This window comes from Siphateles boraxobius, unplaced genomic scaffold, assembly GCF_051911475.1.
Source record: "Siphateles boraxobius isolate OS27281-9 unplaced genomic scaffold, OSU_SipBor_1 22, whole genome shotgun sequence".
NCBI classification, from domain to species: Eukaryota; Metazoa; Chordata; class Actinopteri; order Cypriniformes; family Leuciscidae; genus Siphateles; species Siphateles boraxobius.
In genome coordinates this window covers 38,096,314-38,110,068 of record NW_027508833.1, presented here as the reverse complement: position 1 = coordinate 38,110,068, position 13,755 = coordinate 38,096,314, and the positions used below count along the sequence as shown (strand labels likewise).

Sequence of the window (13,755 nt, the reverse complement as noted above, 5' to 3'; positions counted from 1 at the left end):
GCCCTCCCTCCACAGCTCCTCCCCCACAGCTCCTCCCCCACAGCTCCTCCCTCCACAGCTCCTCCCTCCACAGCTCCTCCCTCCACAGCTCCTCCCCCACAGCTCCTCCCTCCACAGCTCCTCCCTCCACAGCTCCTCCCTCCACAGCTCCTCCCCCACAGCTCCTCCCTCCACAGCTCCTCCCTCCACAGCTCCTCCCTCCACAGCTCCTCCCCCACAGCAGCTCCTCCCTCCACAGCTCCTCCCCCACAGCAGCTCCTCCCTCCACAGCTCCTCCCTCCACAGCTCCTCCCTCCACAGCTCCTCCCTCCACAGCTCCTCCCCCACAGCTCCTCCCTCCACAGCTCCTCCCTCCACAGCTCCTCCCCCACAGCTCCTCCCCCACAACAGCTCCTCCCTCCACAGCTCCTCCCTCCACAGCTCCTCCCTCCACAGCTCCTCCCTCCACAGCTCCTCCCCCACAGCTCCTCCCCCACAACAGCTCCTCCCTCCACAGCTCCTCCCTCCACAGCTCCTCCCTCCACAGCTCCTCCCTCCACAGCTCCTCCCTCACAGCTCCTCCCCCACAGCTCCTCCCTCCACAGCTCCTCCCTCCACAGCTCCTCCCTCCACAGCTCCTCCCTCCACAGCTCCTCCCCCACAGCAGCTCCTCCCTCCACAGCTCCTCCCCCACATCAGCTCCTCCCTCCACAGCTCCTCCCTCCACAGCTCCTCCCTCCACAGCTCCTCCCTCCACAGCTCCTCCCCCACAGCTCCTCCCTCCACAGCTCCTCCCTCCACAGCTCCTCCCCCACAGCTCCTCCCCCACAACAGCTCCTCCCTCCACAGCTCCTCCCTCCACAGCTCCTCCCTCCACAGCTCCTCCCTCACAGCTCCTCCCCCACAGCTCCTCCCTCCACAGCTCCTCCCTCCACAGCTCCTCCCTCCACAGCTCCTCCCCCACAGCGGAGCCTGCCGTGAACGCGCAGGCTAGTAAGCAGGACCACCGATGACGGCGGATTATAAACAGTTATGGAACATTCATTAATAGGGACGAAACATCAACAATATGCTTTACATTGACTATGGCCTGCCCATACTTTGACTACAAACTTGGTCCTCAAATCATTATGTATTTTGCAATACATGTAACTTTATGAGGTTGCACTCTTTCTATAAGTTATAAATAGCTACTAAGATAACGTTAAAGGATTAGTTCACTTTAAAAAAAAAGTTTTGCTGATAATTTACTCACCCCAATGTCATCCAGAATGTCCATGTCTTTCTTTCTTCAGTCGAAAAGAAATTAAGTTTTTTGATGAAAACATTCCAGGCTTTTTCTCCATATAATGGACTTCAATAGGACACAAACGTTTCAAGGACCAAATGACAGTTTCAGCGCAGCTTCAAACGGCTTTAAACGATACCAGACAATGAATAAGGGTCTTATCTAGCGAAACGATCGGTCATTTCAAAAAGAAATAAAAAACTTTACGTTTTATAAGCACAAATGCTCGCCTTGCTCTGTTCTGTGATGCACGTTCGTGATCCTGTTCGAACTCGTTCATCCAAATGAACGAATCTTTTTTCGAGTCATTTCGTTCATTGAATGAACGAAATGAGTCGAAAAAAGATTTGTTCATTTGGATGAACGAGTTTGAACAGGTCACGAATGACGGTATGCGCTCGCGCTGTGCAAGAGAGGGTTGATCAGCGCGTACACGAGCGTGATTGACACTGCTAAGACATTCCTCCTGACTCTGATTGGTTGTTTCTGACCGGGAGCGGTGTATTTCTGCAAATGGCAATAGGACCACTGGGAGGAGCCAGAGGAGCTTGATTTTTTTCACAGATTATCTGTCTCATATTCTACTTTCAGGACGTAATGACAGTTTTAGCAAATATTTGTTTACAAAAGCTACCTACTGGAGCTTTAAGTAAAATATAGCCTAATATACTGTAGGCTAATATAGTGCTTTTATTTAGTACAAGAGTTCATTTTGATGACTTAACCCTGCCGAGGTAAATATAATGCTATGTGAAAAACTAAGCTGTTTTATTGACGTATTTCCGCTGCTGAAACATTGATTGAGCGAGTACACGAGTAATGATGCCTTTCAGTAAGTATACTGTATCTTTCAACATACCTTTAGGTGTCCATTTATGTTTATTCTGTAACTGAGGAAGAGATGATCGCGTTTACTCGCGCTCGCGCTGCCGCTTGAAATGAGAAGCTAGTACAGTGATCTGACTGTCACGCCACAGCGAAGAGCGCCAAAAGGGCATTTATTGTTTTAATTTCGTGATCAAATAGACAGAATTTGAAAGATTACACATTGATTATTATCGAAAGTAACAAAACACGGAGCTTGCTATTATATGGTGTTAATGGTGGTTAGGCTACAAAACTGAATTCGTTGTGTACACAAAAGACATGAGGTCCGCTGGGCTGGGGTAGCAGGGGGCGGCGGGGCGTGTTCGGTACGCCATGAGAGTATCGCGATACGTATCGTGGGTTCTGTATAGTGTTTTTTTGGTTCGGTTTGAATATCGTTACACCCCTAGTTGGAGCTAAACTCTGCAGGACAGAGGAACTCCAGGACCAACCTTGCCAATCCCTGCCGTTGATGGTCCATATTCGTCCTTAAAGCCTGATTATAATGTGGCGTATGCTTATTTGGCAGGCAAAAGAAAGATGTTTCTGGTCACTACATACTCAATGAAACTTCCACTATAATATAATTTTAAATCCATCAAGAAACTGCTTAAGATGTGTTCACACATACCATTGTTCTGTGGATTTTCAAGATTTCAGCAAAATCCTATCAATTTCAATAGGAATGTACTGAATGTGGAATTTACTGTGAGTGCGAAATATTTCCCCATGCAGATTTCGCATCAGGTTCAAGTTGTTCACGTGGATTCGCCACGTTTTACCAACAGAAAGCTGGACAATTTTAGCCAGAAAAAGGTGTGACTGCGCCTTTAAACCTAACAAGCTGTCATCTTTTAAAGGAGATTTGGGCATCATAGGTGTGTATGAAGCAAAGACATTTATTATACCTGGAGAAAATGATCCAGTAGCATTCTCAATTACCTTGACTGGCGCAGGACACCCCCCCCCCCCCCCCCCCCCCCATCTTTGTTCATGGGCGCTCAGCTCTGCAACCGGGTTGTTTTGAGCCAATCACTTGAGCCGTACATGCCATGTGACTAATACCCGAACATACTATAATTACAGTGTCCAACAATAAGCATAAAAAACAATTTTAGTTTTTGATTGTCGTTGGGTTTGTGATTATTTAAGGGCTACTGGTTCTGAAGGAGCTGGGTATCCAGGTGGAGCGTTACGTGGCCTCAGAAGTGTGCGAGGACTCCATCACCGTGGGCCTTGTTCGGCACCTTGGACGCATCATGTACGTGGGTGACGTGAGAAACGTCACCCATAAACACGTGAGTATGATCCTTCACCTCAGTTTACTGTTGTTCCATACAAAATTTATTTCACGGCAGGGTTTACCATCTTGGTAACTTGTTGGCAGCTATTTTTTTTTTTTAAGTACAGCTCTTATCTACTTGAATTTGAATTTGAAATGGTAACATAAATTTACTTAAAATTCTGTCGGCTTGGCAATCTCTCTTTCGTTTTTCTTTAAATGGTCTTTCTCCTCTACGTACTGTCTATGTTCATACTTAACAAAATACTTAAAGGTGCTGTATGTAATTTTTTTTTTACTGTACTACTAAAGCATAAGATACCATAGCATGTTTCCTAAATATCTGCAAACATATTAAGTTCACACACTTGTTTCTTCGAAAAACAGCCAGTTATTCTACTTCGAAATGTGCGTTCCGGCTGGGAATGTCTGTTTGTTTTGGTCTGTGTGATCCCACCCACTGGCAATTTACCCAATAGTATTTCTACTCCCTGGGTTGCCAGTTGGCGGAAAACCTATTGCAGCCATGGACGCAAGCAAACGAACTGGGTCAGAGATTGCAGATTCTACCCAACCTAAAAAGCCTCAGCATCCATCTGTCCAGTATGTCCAGATAAATGATCTCATCAACTTACAGTGCAAGGCTTGTTGCCTTCCATTGCCGATTGACCCTTCGCAATGAGTTTGATTGACAGGCGATCTGACCAATCATAATCCGCAATCCGCCATTTTTGTCTGACAAAGAAGTCAGGAGAGTTAGTAGATTAACTTTGGAGGATTTTAACTTGAAAAACTAAGTGTACTGACGTCTTTCCGCGGTTAAAATAACATTCCTTCTTTTTCATTCGTGTTTATTTGATGCTATAAATTAACTAGAAGGAAGAGATGGTCAGTTCACGAGCAGCTTTAACTGAGGCTCTACAGCGATCTGTCAGACACATTAAAAGGCCACAAAATGGTATTTATTGTTTAAATTTCTTTAAAAAATGACCAAATTTGAATGTTGTTAATTTGTTTCATATCAAAAGTAACCTGGTATGTCGTGCCTGTCAACGTGTTGTCAGTGTCCTCTCCGCTCCAGGTTGTATTTTTCACTGTGTGAGAACATGGTGCGTGAGAGCGGCGTGGCTTGTCAGACATAGCAACAGTAACTAAAAGGGGCGGGTCTTTGCGAACGGTCAACGACGAGGAGGAGATGGCGGGGGAAACAACTCTCTCCAATATTTTGAATTTAGACCGCAGTACCCATTTTAACCATTAGCTGTCAATATTACATACTGCACCTTTAATATTTCTTATGTTCATCACTATATGTTATGTTCATATATTCATATATACTTATGTTCATCACTATATTCAATGTTTCATGTTTATTTCAATATTTCACAGATCCATGAATGGGGTCCGTTTGATCTTGTCATAGGTGGAAGCCCATGCAATGACCTGTCCATAGTGAATCCAGCTAGAAAAGGTCTCTTTGGTAGGATTATATTTAGCTGTGTGTTCTAGTCTTAGTCACTTTAATTGGATGTGACTAGTTTCAGTGTTTCACACTTACACTAGCATTCACAATTTTGGGGGCAGTAAGAATATTTTTTATTTTTTTATTATTTGTATTAAGCAAGAATGCATTAAATCTATCAAAAGTGACGGTAAAGACATGAATAATGTTACAGAAGATTTCTGTTGCTTTTTTTGAAAAATGGGGAAAAAGAAAAGGTTAAGCAGCACAACTTTTTTTATTAACATTGAAAATAGTAAGAAATGTTTCTATTACTGTATTTGTTGATCTTTCAAAAGCATTTAAAATTACCATCCCCGGATGTTGGATGTTGGACATTTGGATGTTGCACTTATTTTTAAAACACGGTTCATATCTGTGTAGATTTTAATGATAATTTTCATATTGAGTTTCTGTCTTACAATCGTGTTTTTGTAATCCATCACACTCTTTCAGAGGGCACGGGTCGGCTCTTCTTCGAGTTTTACCGGCTGTTACATGAGGCCCGACCGAAAGAGGGAGATAACAGGCCGTTCTTCTGGCTCTTTGAGAATGTGGTGGCCATGGGCGTCAGTGACAAGAGGGACATCTCACGCTTTTTAGAGGTGCACAATTGACCATGTTACATAAACATAGCCGCAATGTTAAGACATAGTCTGGCCAACTAGCAGTTAGTTAGGGCTAATCAGTCTTACTTTTCTGATTCAAATTAGACCAATCTTCCTTTTTATCTAACTGCCTTAAAAAAGTTATGAATGGTCTTGAAGAACAAAATTAGATTACTGACTTCAAGTGACAGTTTATGCAACCAGCCACAATTTAACATGATGATTAAGGGCTTTAAAGGATTAGTTCACCTCAAAATGAAAATGTCCTAATAATTTACTCACCCCAATGCCATCCAAGATATCCATGTCTTTCTTTCCTCAGTGGAAGAGAAAATAAGGTTTTTTGAGGAAAACATTTCTGAATTTTTCTTAGAATAATGGACTTCAATGACAACCAGCGTTTGAAATCCAAATCGATGCAGTTTCAAAGGTCTTTGAAGAGCTTCAACTGTCTGTGCACGATTCCAGCTGAGGAGGTGAGTCTTATCTAGCGAAACGATAGGTAATTTAAAAAAAAAAAAAAATATATATATATATATATATATATATACTTTTTAACTACAATTGTGCGGATTGAGCTGATCTGCAACGCGCCGGGAACTACGTCATCACGTTGAAATGTCATGTCCATGTCGCCGGCGCCAGCGCCAGCAGAAGTACCGCCCCACTGTTTACAAAGCGACCAATACAATTTTAACTATCCTCCTTCGCACGGTCGAGTGGGGCGGTACTTCCGCTGGCGCCCGCGACATCGACAGTGAACTTTCAATGTGATGACGTAGTTCCCGGCGCGTTGCAGATCAGCTCAATCCGAACAATTGTAGTTAAAAAGTGTGTATATATATGTATATATATATATTTTTTATTTTTTATTTTTTTAAATTGACCTATCGTTTCGCTAGATAAGATCCTCCTCCTCAGCTGTGATCGTGCACAGACTGTTGAAGCTCTTCAAAGACCTTTGAAACTGCATTGATTTGGACTTCAAAACGCTGGTTGTCATTGAAGTCCATTATTCGAAGAAAAATTCAGAAATGTTTTCCTCAAAAAACGTATTTTCTCTTCCACTGAGGAAAGAAAGACATGGATATCTTGGATGGCATTGGGTTGAGTAAATTATTAGGAATTGTTCATTTTGAGGTGAACTAATCCTTTAATATAAACCAGTAGGTTTTGCTTCCACCTAGTGGTACAGTGAACTGCTGTGCAGGCACAAATTAACCGCTCATATGCTTGCTAGCTCAATATTACAAAAGCTCAGAATATATTTTAATTCATTATTATATATCTAAATCAATATAATATTATATTGTCTTTTTATCATAGTGCAACCCAGTGATGATTGATGCTAAGGAGGTGTCTGCTGCCCACAGAGCTCGCTACTTTTGGGGCAACCTGCCTGGCATGAACCGGTTAGTTAAACGTGGACTCTATATTCACTTTATTTAATCTCTCACTTTGTCATTTCACCTCTCTATATCTTTCTTCTCTCAGACCGTTGTCCGCCATGTGCACTGATAAACTGGACCTTCAAGGCTGTCTGGAGCATGGCAGGACAGCTAAGGTGCTCCTTAGACAAAGCCTCGATTGATTTCTGGATAAAGCTTTATACAGCAACACAAATAGCAGTTTCTTTTCACATCTTTTACAGTTTGATAAAGTGCGGACCATCACCACACGGTCTAATTCCATAAAGCAGGGCAAAGACCAGCACTTTCCTGTATTCATGAATGACAAAGAGGACATCTTATGGTGCACTGAGATGGAGAGGTATGGCCAAATGCTTTTATAAAGTTCTGAAATATATGTGCTATAAGACTAAATGTGAAATGTTGCACTAGCTGTGTTTCCAGCCACCTATTTATTTTTATGCAAATTTTTGGATATCACATAAAAAAAACACTAGATGCAAAAGCTAATATGTGCATAAATAAAAAAAGAAAAGTGCATTAAAAAAAGTGTGCTTAATTGAGGCTGAGAATTTTTATTCCAATAAGAAGACATGCACATAAACCCTGATGGAAGCACATTTACCAAATAATTTCCTCGATGCGCAACAAAAAAGTTTGTCCTTAAGCAGAGGATGTGATTGGATAAATGGAGTGGACAAATTTCATAACGCAGCATCTCAAATGTTTTCTGAAATGCCTGAGCCAAAGTCTGTTATCAAAATGTTTGGGTACAATTACCTCCCAGAACTGTCTTACATGATTGTGTTCCCAAACGCAAGAAAGCATCAAAACATTTATTGCGTTTCGTCTGCACGCTTTGAGGCGCAGGCCATTTATGATGTACAAAAAAGAGCCACAGTGATTTTTATCTTCCCCGATTTTTATTACAGATATTTTGCACCAATTTCCCAGGAAGTGACAATTTTTGGTTGGATGTGTTTTTTTGCAGGGGTTAAATTGGGATTTTTTTTTGGGGGGGGGGGGGGTGCTCTCCCTAGGGGCCCCCCCGTGAATTAAAAAAATAAAAATAAACCATTAAATGTCACTTTCTGGAGAGTTTTGTGCAAAGAAATGGAGAAATTGAGTATTACATGATATGTGAAAAACTGCAAGGTTAAGAGCATATACTTTGCATTGTTGTAGTATCAACAGGTATTAGGACAATTAGCATTTACATTACTGTTAATCAGTCATCACTTGATTACACATTGTATTCCCTTATATATGATATACCCATACAATGTGCCAAACATAAAGTGCCACATGAAGAGACAGTGCAGCATATGACAGTAGCAACAGCTGAGAAGATTTGGGTCTGTGATGACCAGGTCCACCTCACACACACTTCCTTCTCCCATTCTCTCTCTTTACTACTACAACACACACACACACACACACACACACACACACACACACACACACACACACACACACACACACACACACACACACACACACACACACACACACACACACACACACACACACACACACACACACACACACACACAAAGGCAAACAAACACACACATAGTCAAACCAGGACTCAACATAAACTCTTCAAAGCTGCCAGCTTGGCAACCAAGTATGTAGTTTTTATTTCTGGCTCCAGTGGTTGCCTCATTACAAACTGCCTATTATTAAAGCTGCAGTTCGTAGCTTTTTTGGGTTAAAAATTATCCAAAATAATAATTTTTGAGCAAGTACATATCCAGCCAGTGGTCATAACTCTCTGCTTGCATTAGCTCGATTCAAAACGGCAAGCTTGTAATAATGTCTTTAATACTGGTGGATTTCCGTGGGAAATTCGAGCATGTCTTTGCGTCATTACGTCACATCTGCACACATAAAGAAGAGTCTCGGCTAGTGGGATATATTGTGTGTGAGGATGTTGGAGATTTATTGCCTTTTCTCACGGCACTTAATATAATTAAACTTATCAATTTGATGGCGGATCCAGAAAGGTTCAAACGACAACCACAGTGACAGCTGGAGATTCATCCGCTGTGAAATGCAAAAGACTTTAGACTGAGAGTTTGGAAAAAGAGACTGCAACCGACCCATGCGAAAACAAGGATAAATATCGGAAGGGCATTAACTGTAGTCACGCAATGATGATGTTGTTAACATGAACAATTTGAGAACAAAGTATAATTTGCACAGTTTGTCGTGATAAGCGATTGTTATATTTAATAAGCACGATTTACTGCAATGCTTTTTTCCCTTAGTTAAGTCGGAACAAAAGTGGATGTTACTTATTTTGTTAAAATGACATTTTCCGGATAAAATTCTGATGTTGGTCATATTTCCAAAAAGTAGAATCTGTGTTTTTGAATGACAGTTTCCACACATTCTTCTCAAAACATTGGATTCATCCGTGCGGTGCAATGCCGAGGCACAACCCACATAAAGTTGATAATTCCGCAAATAACTGCAATTGCAGATTTCGAACAGAGATGGCGACAAAGATGAAAAACTACAGACTGGAGCTTTAAGATATAAAAATGATCATAACACTGCTTGTGTGGCGGAGTAACTAGGGGTTAAGTGTCTTGCTCAGGGACACATTGGTGTCTCACAGTGGATTCGAACCCGGGTCTCTCACACCACAGGCATGTGTCTTATCCACTGCGCCATCACCACCCCATTTTACCTTAAATTGTTAGAATCATCAGTCATCAATTTGCTGTCTGAAACCATATCCTACTCAGTAGAACAGAAAATGACCACATATCAATACAATGAGACTTGTCTCATGTTATCCATAACACTTATGTAAACAACTATATAAAAAGACAAATAAATGATTTGACAAACAAACATTTGATTCTGGCTCGATTTACACCTGGCATTACAATTTTTTTTCGAGGATACAATCACAAGTGGACTGTCGAGACCGAAAAGCAAATAGACACACTGTTGCTTCCAGTTATACTTTTAAAACATGTGGTGTTAGACAAACCAGATTTTTTTTTAGCATCATAACTCCAGTCTTCAGTGTCACATGATCCTTCATAATTTATTATAATATGCTGATTTGCTGCTCAAGAAACATTTCTTAATTTTATCAATGTATTTTTGTGGAAACTTTGATCCTTTTTTTAAGCTTCTTTGATGAATAAAAGAACAGCATTTATTTTAAATGGAAAGTTTTTTTGCATCAATAAAAGTTTTTGCTGTCACTTTTTAGCATTTTAATGTCCTTTAATGCGTCCTGAGTTATATGCCATCTCTGTAATACAAATATTTACACTGTTCTAGATTATTCATAATCTATTCATATCACAAGAGTGTCACATTTGTGAATACATTTAAACTAAATTGCTGCCCGTTTCTCTTTTTCCTGGACGTTAGGGTGTTCGGCTTCCCTGTCCACTACACAGACGTGTCAAACATGAGTCGTCTGGCCAGGCAGAGGCTGCTGGGAAGGTCTTGGAGCGTCCCGGTCATCCGTCACTTGTTTGCACCACTCAAAGAGTACTTTGCCTGCGTCTGAACTCAAACCCAGTACAGATCAGAAAAATCAAAACCGATGTAATACCAAGAGCTTCAAAACCGAGCTCTCGTATGTTATTTGCAAGTTCGACATCAAAAAAAAGAAAGAAGGTATTTCATGTTTTGTTTTGGGTTTTTTCTTCTGATTTGGAATTAATTGACTCTTTTTTTTATTCTATTTAATTTTTTTTATTATCCATTTTACTTTTTAGCAGTGTTATCCAGTATTTGAATTGATTTATGTGTGCAAGCTATACTTGAGGCACAGCCTCCTTTTAAGGCACTGAGAGATGGTTACAATTCGAGGCAGAAATGAGGAATTCGATGAGACGGAAATAGCATTTAAGTTCGCTCAATCATTTCGACTCTTGAGTTTTTCGACTATCGGGTCGCGGATCGTTCTAATTCTCGCGGTGCGCGTCTTTCCTCTCCTCCAGCGTCTGGGCCTTGGTGAGAGCGGGAAAAGGGCTTCCTTTCAGTGTCAGGGGAGCTTTGTCTTAACCAATCCAAAACACCAGATCACAAATACCTCTTTGTTTACAGTTTCTATATACACAACTGAAGGTAATAAAGGTACTACTGTAATAGGTGACAATATGGTGCTTCAAGGTGGTGAAAAACATTGCAACTCATGTGGTGCTACTACTCAGACAAGATCATGGGGTCATGTTTTGTAGTGTCGCCAGGTTAGACGAATGACTGAAACTTAAAAAAAAAACAGATCAAGCCAGGTCTGCCACATCTCATTTTATATCTTTTACAGCCATTTTGTACAATATTCTCTGGTGCTCTTTTCAAAAACAAACAAACAAACAAATGAAAAAAAACAAACAAAAACACACCTCAGCCTTTCAATCTTTGAGGTCTGCTTCCTTCAGTATGCCTGCAATCTGAACGCATGGAACCAGCCACATGGGCGGTGATGTTTTTGTCATCTATACCTTGAAATCAAAGGCTGTGGTGAGCTACTTTTTTCTAGTGTCACCCAGACCAGAATCATTACTGTACAACTCTTGGCATGCGTGGCGGCCACAGGGAGGATGGTGTCGGTCTTTTGTCGGCCAGGTGAACCTTCAACCTTCAACTGCGGTGCCCGCATGCTATTCTCAGTCAGGTGCAAATCTTTAAAGGTGCGGCTTCACAATGTTCTTCTACCTTTTTATAGCAATTTTTTGTGCTGTGTTACCAACAATATCGAGCACTTTTGTATATGTATACTTCTTTTTTTCTTTTTTTATCTTTCTCCTTGATTCTTGTGAAATGTTCTTTTTTTTTTGGTTCTGTTAAATGATGTGAAACTCTTGCCGTTATATAAGGTAATACTTTGTTGTGTACAGTAGGGCTGTGCCAATAGATGTGAACGAATGAGCTAGGATAGAATAAATCCATCTGTCGTGCCGGTGGTGAAGGGGCCGAATTCAAATAGCACCCCTCTCATGTTTCCATGTGCTATGGAGTCGCTTTATCATAACTCGCGTCGAGAAAGTGTCTGCTCACAGTTCTTACTGCTATATAATCCCAAAGTGAGTGTGTGTTAAATATCCCTGTAGGAAAAGTAGTCGGATGGGGTGTCTGTGTATGACATCGCACGGTCGTTAACTACGTCTGGTCCCTAGCGTAGATCTGAAAACATTATTATGTTTGCAAATGGTGAATGTTGACCATGTCAATAATTTAGTTATCACGCAAGTTATATAGGCTAAATTTGTGAATTTGGTTAGAAACGGGCTCTAATGAAAACCTTGTTAGGCTCTTTTTTTATTTAAGGCATTGCACTGCTTACATACCTTAACATTTGTCATGTTCAGCAAAGTTTCTTCTTTTATTTTCCAAATTTTATCGATGCCCAGATTTTTTTCTTTTTGTACATTTTGTACATAGAAATTGTCTGTTGCTTTTTTTTTTTTAAATGACCTATGAGATGTACAAATATAATTCTTCGCTAATATATATCATAGAATCAAAACAGCACTAAAATCGCAAGAGGGGGGTTAATTGACAAAATGGCAACAGGCTAATTGACATAAGCTATAAAGCAGCAGGGTGTCTTTTGTAATTCATATTTATATATGTCGAACAGGGGATAAAACTAAAGAATGAGTTTTCTAAGTAATTTTAACTGTCCCATCTTTACTGCACAGCCCTACATACAAAAGTTTGTCTCAATTAGCTTTTTAATTATTTTTTTTAAGTACTAAGAGAGGGATTGTAGGTGTTTCATAAGGTGCTAAACATTTTATCTAATTGAGAAAAAATATATTATTTGGAAAAGAATTAAACTTGTCTTGATAATGATTGTTTTTTTTTCTCTGTTTCTTGTAGTATTGGAGAAGCACTATTATTTTACTCTCTCATATAAAGATATTAACAAAGGCATTTTAACTTTGTACTTGAAAAAATGATAAATGATGAAAGATTCTTATATTGTTTTAGAATAGACATTGCTGTAGTTGGTGCTTATCTGTGGGAAATCATGTACTCATAATGGGAAATAAAAAAAAATTGTAACAAATTTTGCTGTTAATATGTACTTGCTTAATATCCAGGCAGAATTGCTTCTAAGTCCTACATTCCATGCCATATATCCAGCCCTCCATCCTTTTTGGTTTTATTTCATTTTCAATTTTTATTTCTTCTCTGTTTTGTTCAATTTAATTTGCTAACAGCCTCTTGTTTGCGCTCCTAACAGGTTTTCTGTATATCTCAGTGACACTGTTGATATTTGTGACCTCTGTTGTATCATATAAACTTTTTTCAGGCCTTCTCTTCTTTTGCAATCAGCTCATACAGCAAATGTAGCAATCATTCGCCACCTCTCCCCCTTTCTTTCGTTATGTCCCCAGAACGAAGAAAAAAAGGCTCCTTATGTACTTGTGCTGGAGAACACTTGAATAAATGTATTGTTTTTTTGTGAAAAAGTTGTTTGTTTTTCTTACAAGTATTTACCATATAATAACTCATATGATTACAGTATTAGTTTAATTTATAAAATTTACATCTATGGTTTCAATATAACATTCTGGGGAAAAATGGCATAATATAGTATTTATTGTAACATGTATGTGGACAATTTATATATATTTATCCATGTACATATTAGATTAGTATTAGTTGGCCTATATTTTGTTAATGTTGATATTTTTATAATACAGTATGGTATTTCTACTTTTTTTGTAACACTTTGTATATATATATATATATATATATATATATATATATATATATATATATATATATATATATATATTATGTGTAATAGTAATTTGCATGTTTTATATGTATGT

The 13,755-nt window shown here is 39.8% G+C and overlaps 1 protein-coding gene across 9 annotated transcripts in view; it reads left to right on the top strand.

Annotated features, from left to right (window-relative positions):
* dnmt3ab (DNA (cytosine-5-)-methyltransferase 3 alpha b) overlaps nt 1-13,389 on the top strand; it is a 68,290-nt gene extending 54,901 nt beyond the window's left edge. For 5 of the 9 annotated variants that reach the window (XM_077240074.1, XM_077240070.1, XM_077240075.1 and 2 more), the window contains 7 exons: nt 3,287-3,432; nt 4,806-4,896; nt 5,374-5,522; nt 6,852-6,937; nt 7,020-7,089; nt 7,177-7,295; nt 10,331-13,389. In XM_077240074.1, coding sequence (XP_077096189.1) covers nt 3,287-3,432; nt 4,806-4,896; nt 5,374-5,522; nt 6,852-6,937; nt 7,020-7,089; nt 7,177-7,295; nt 10,331-10,472 — 803 coding nt within the window. In that variant the 3' untranslated portion in view covers nt 10,473-13,389. The remainder of the gene's footprint in view (nt 1-3,286; nt 3,433-4,805; nt 4,897-5,373; nt 5,523-6,851; nt 6,938-7,019; nt 7,090-7,176; nt 7,296-10,330) is intronic. The other 4 variants (XM_077240076.1, XM_077240071.1, XM_077240073.1 and 1 more) reach the window with 1 other exon arrangement.
* Nucleotides 13,390-13,755: the final 366 nt, after the last annotated feature.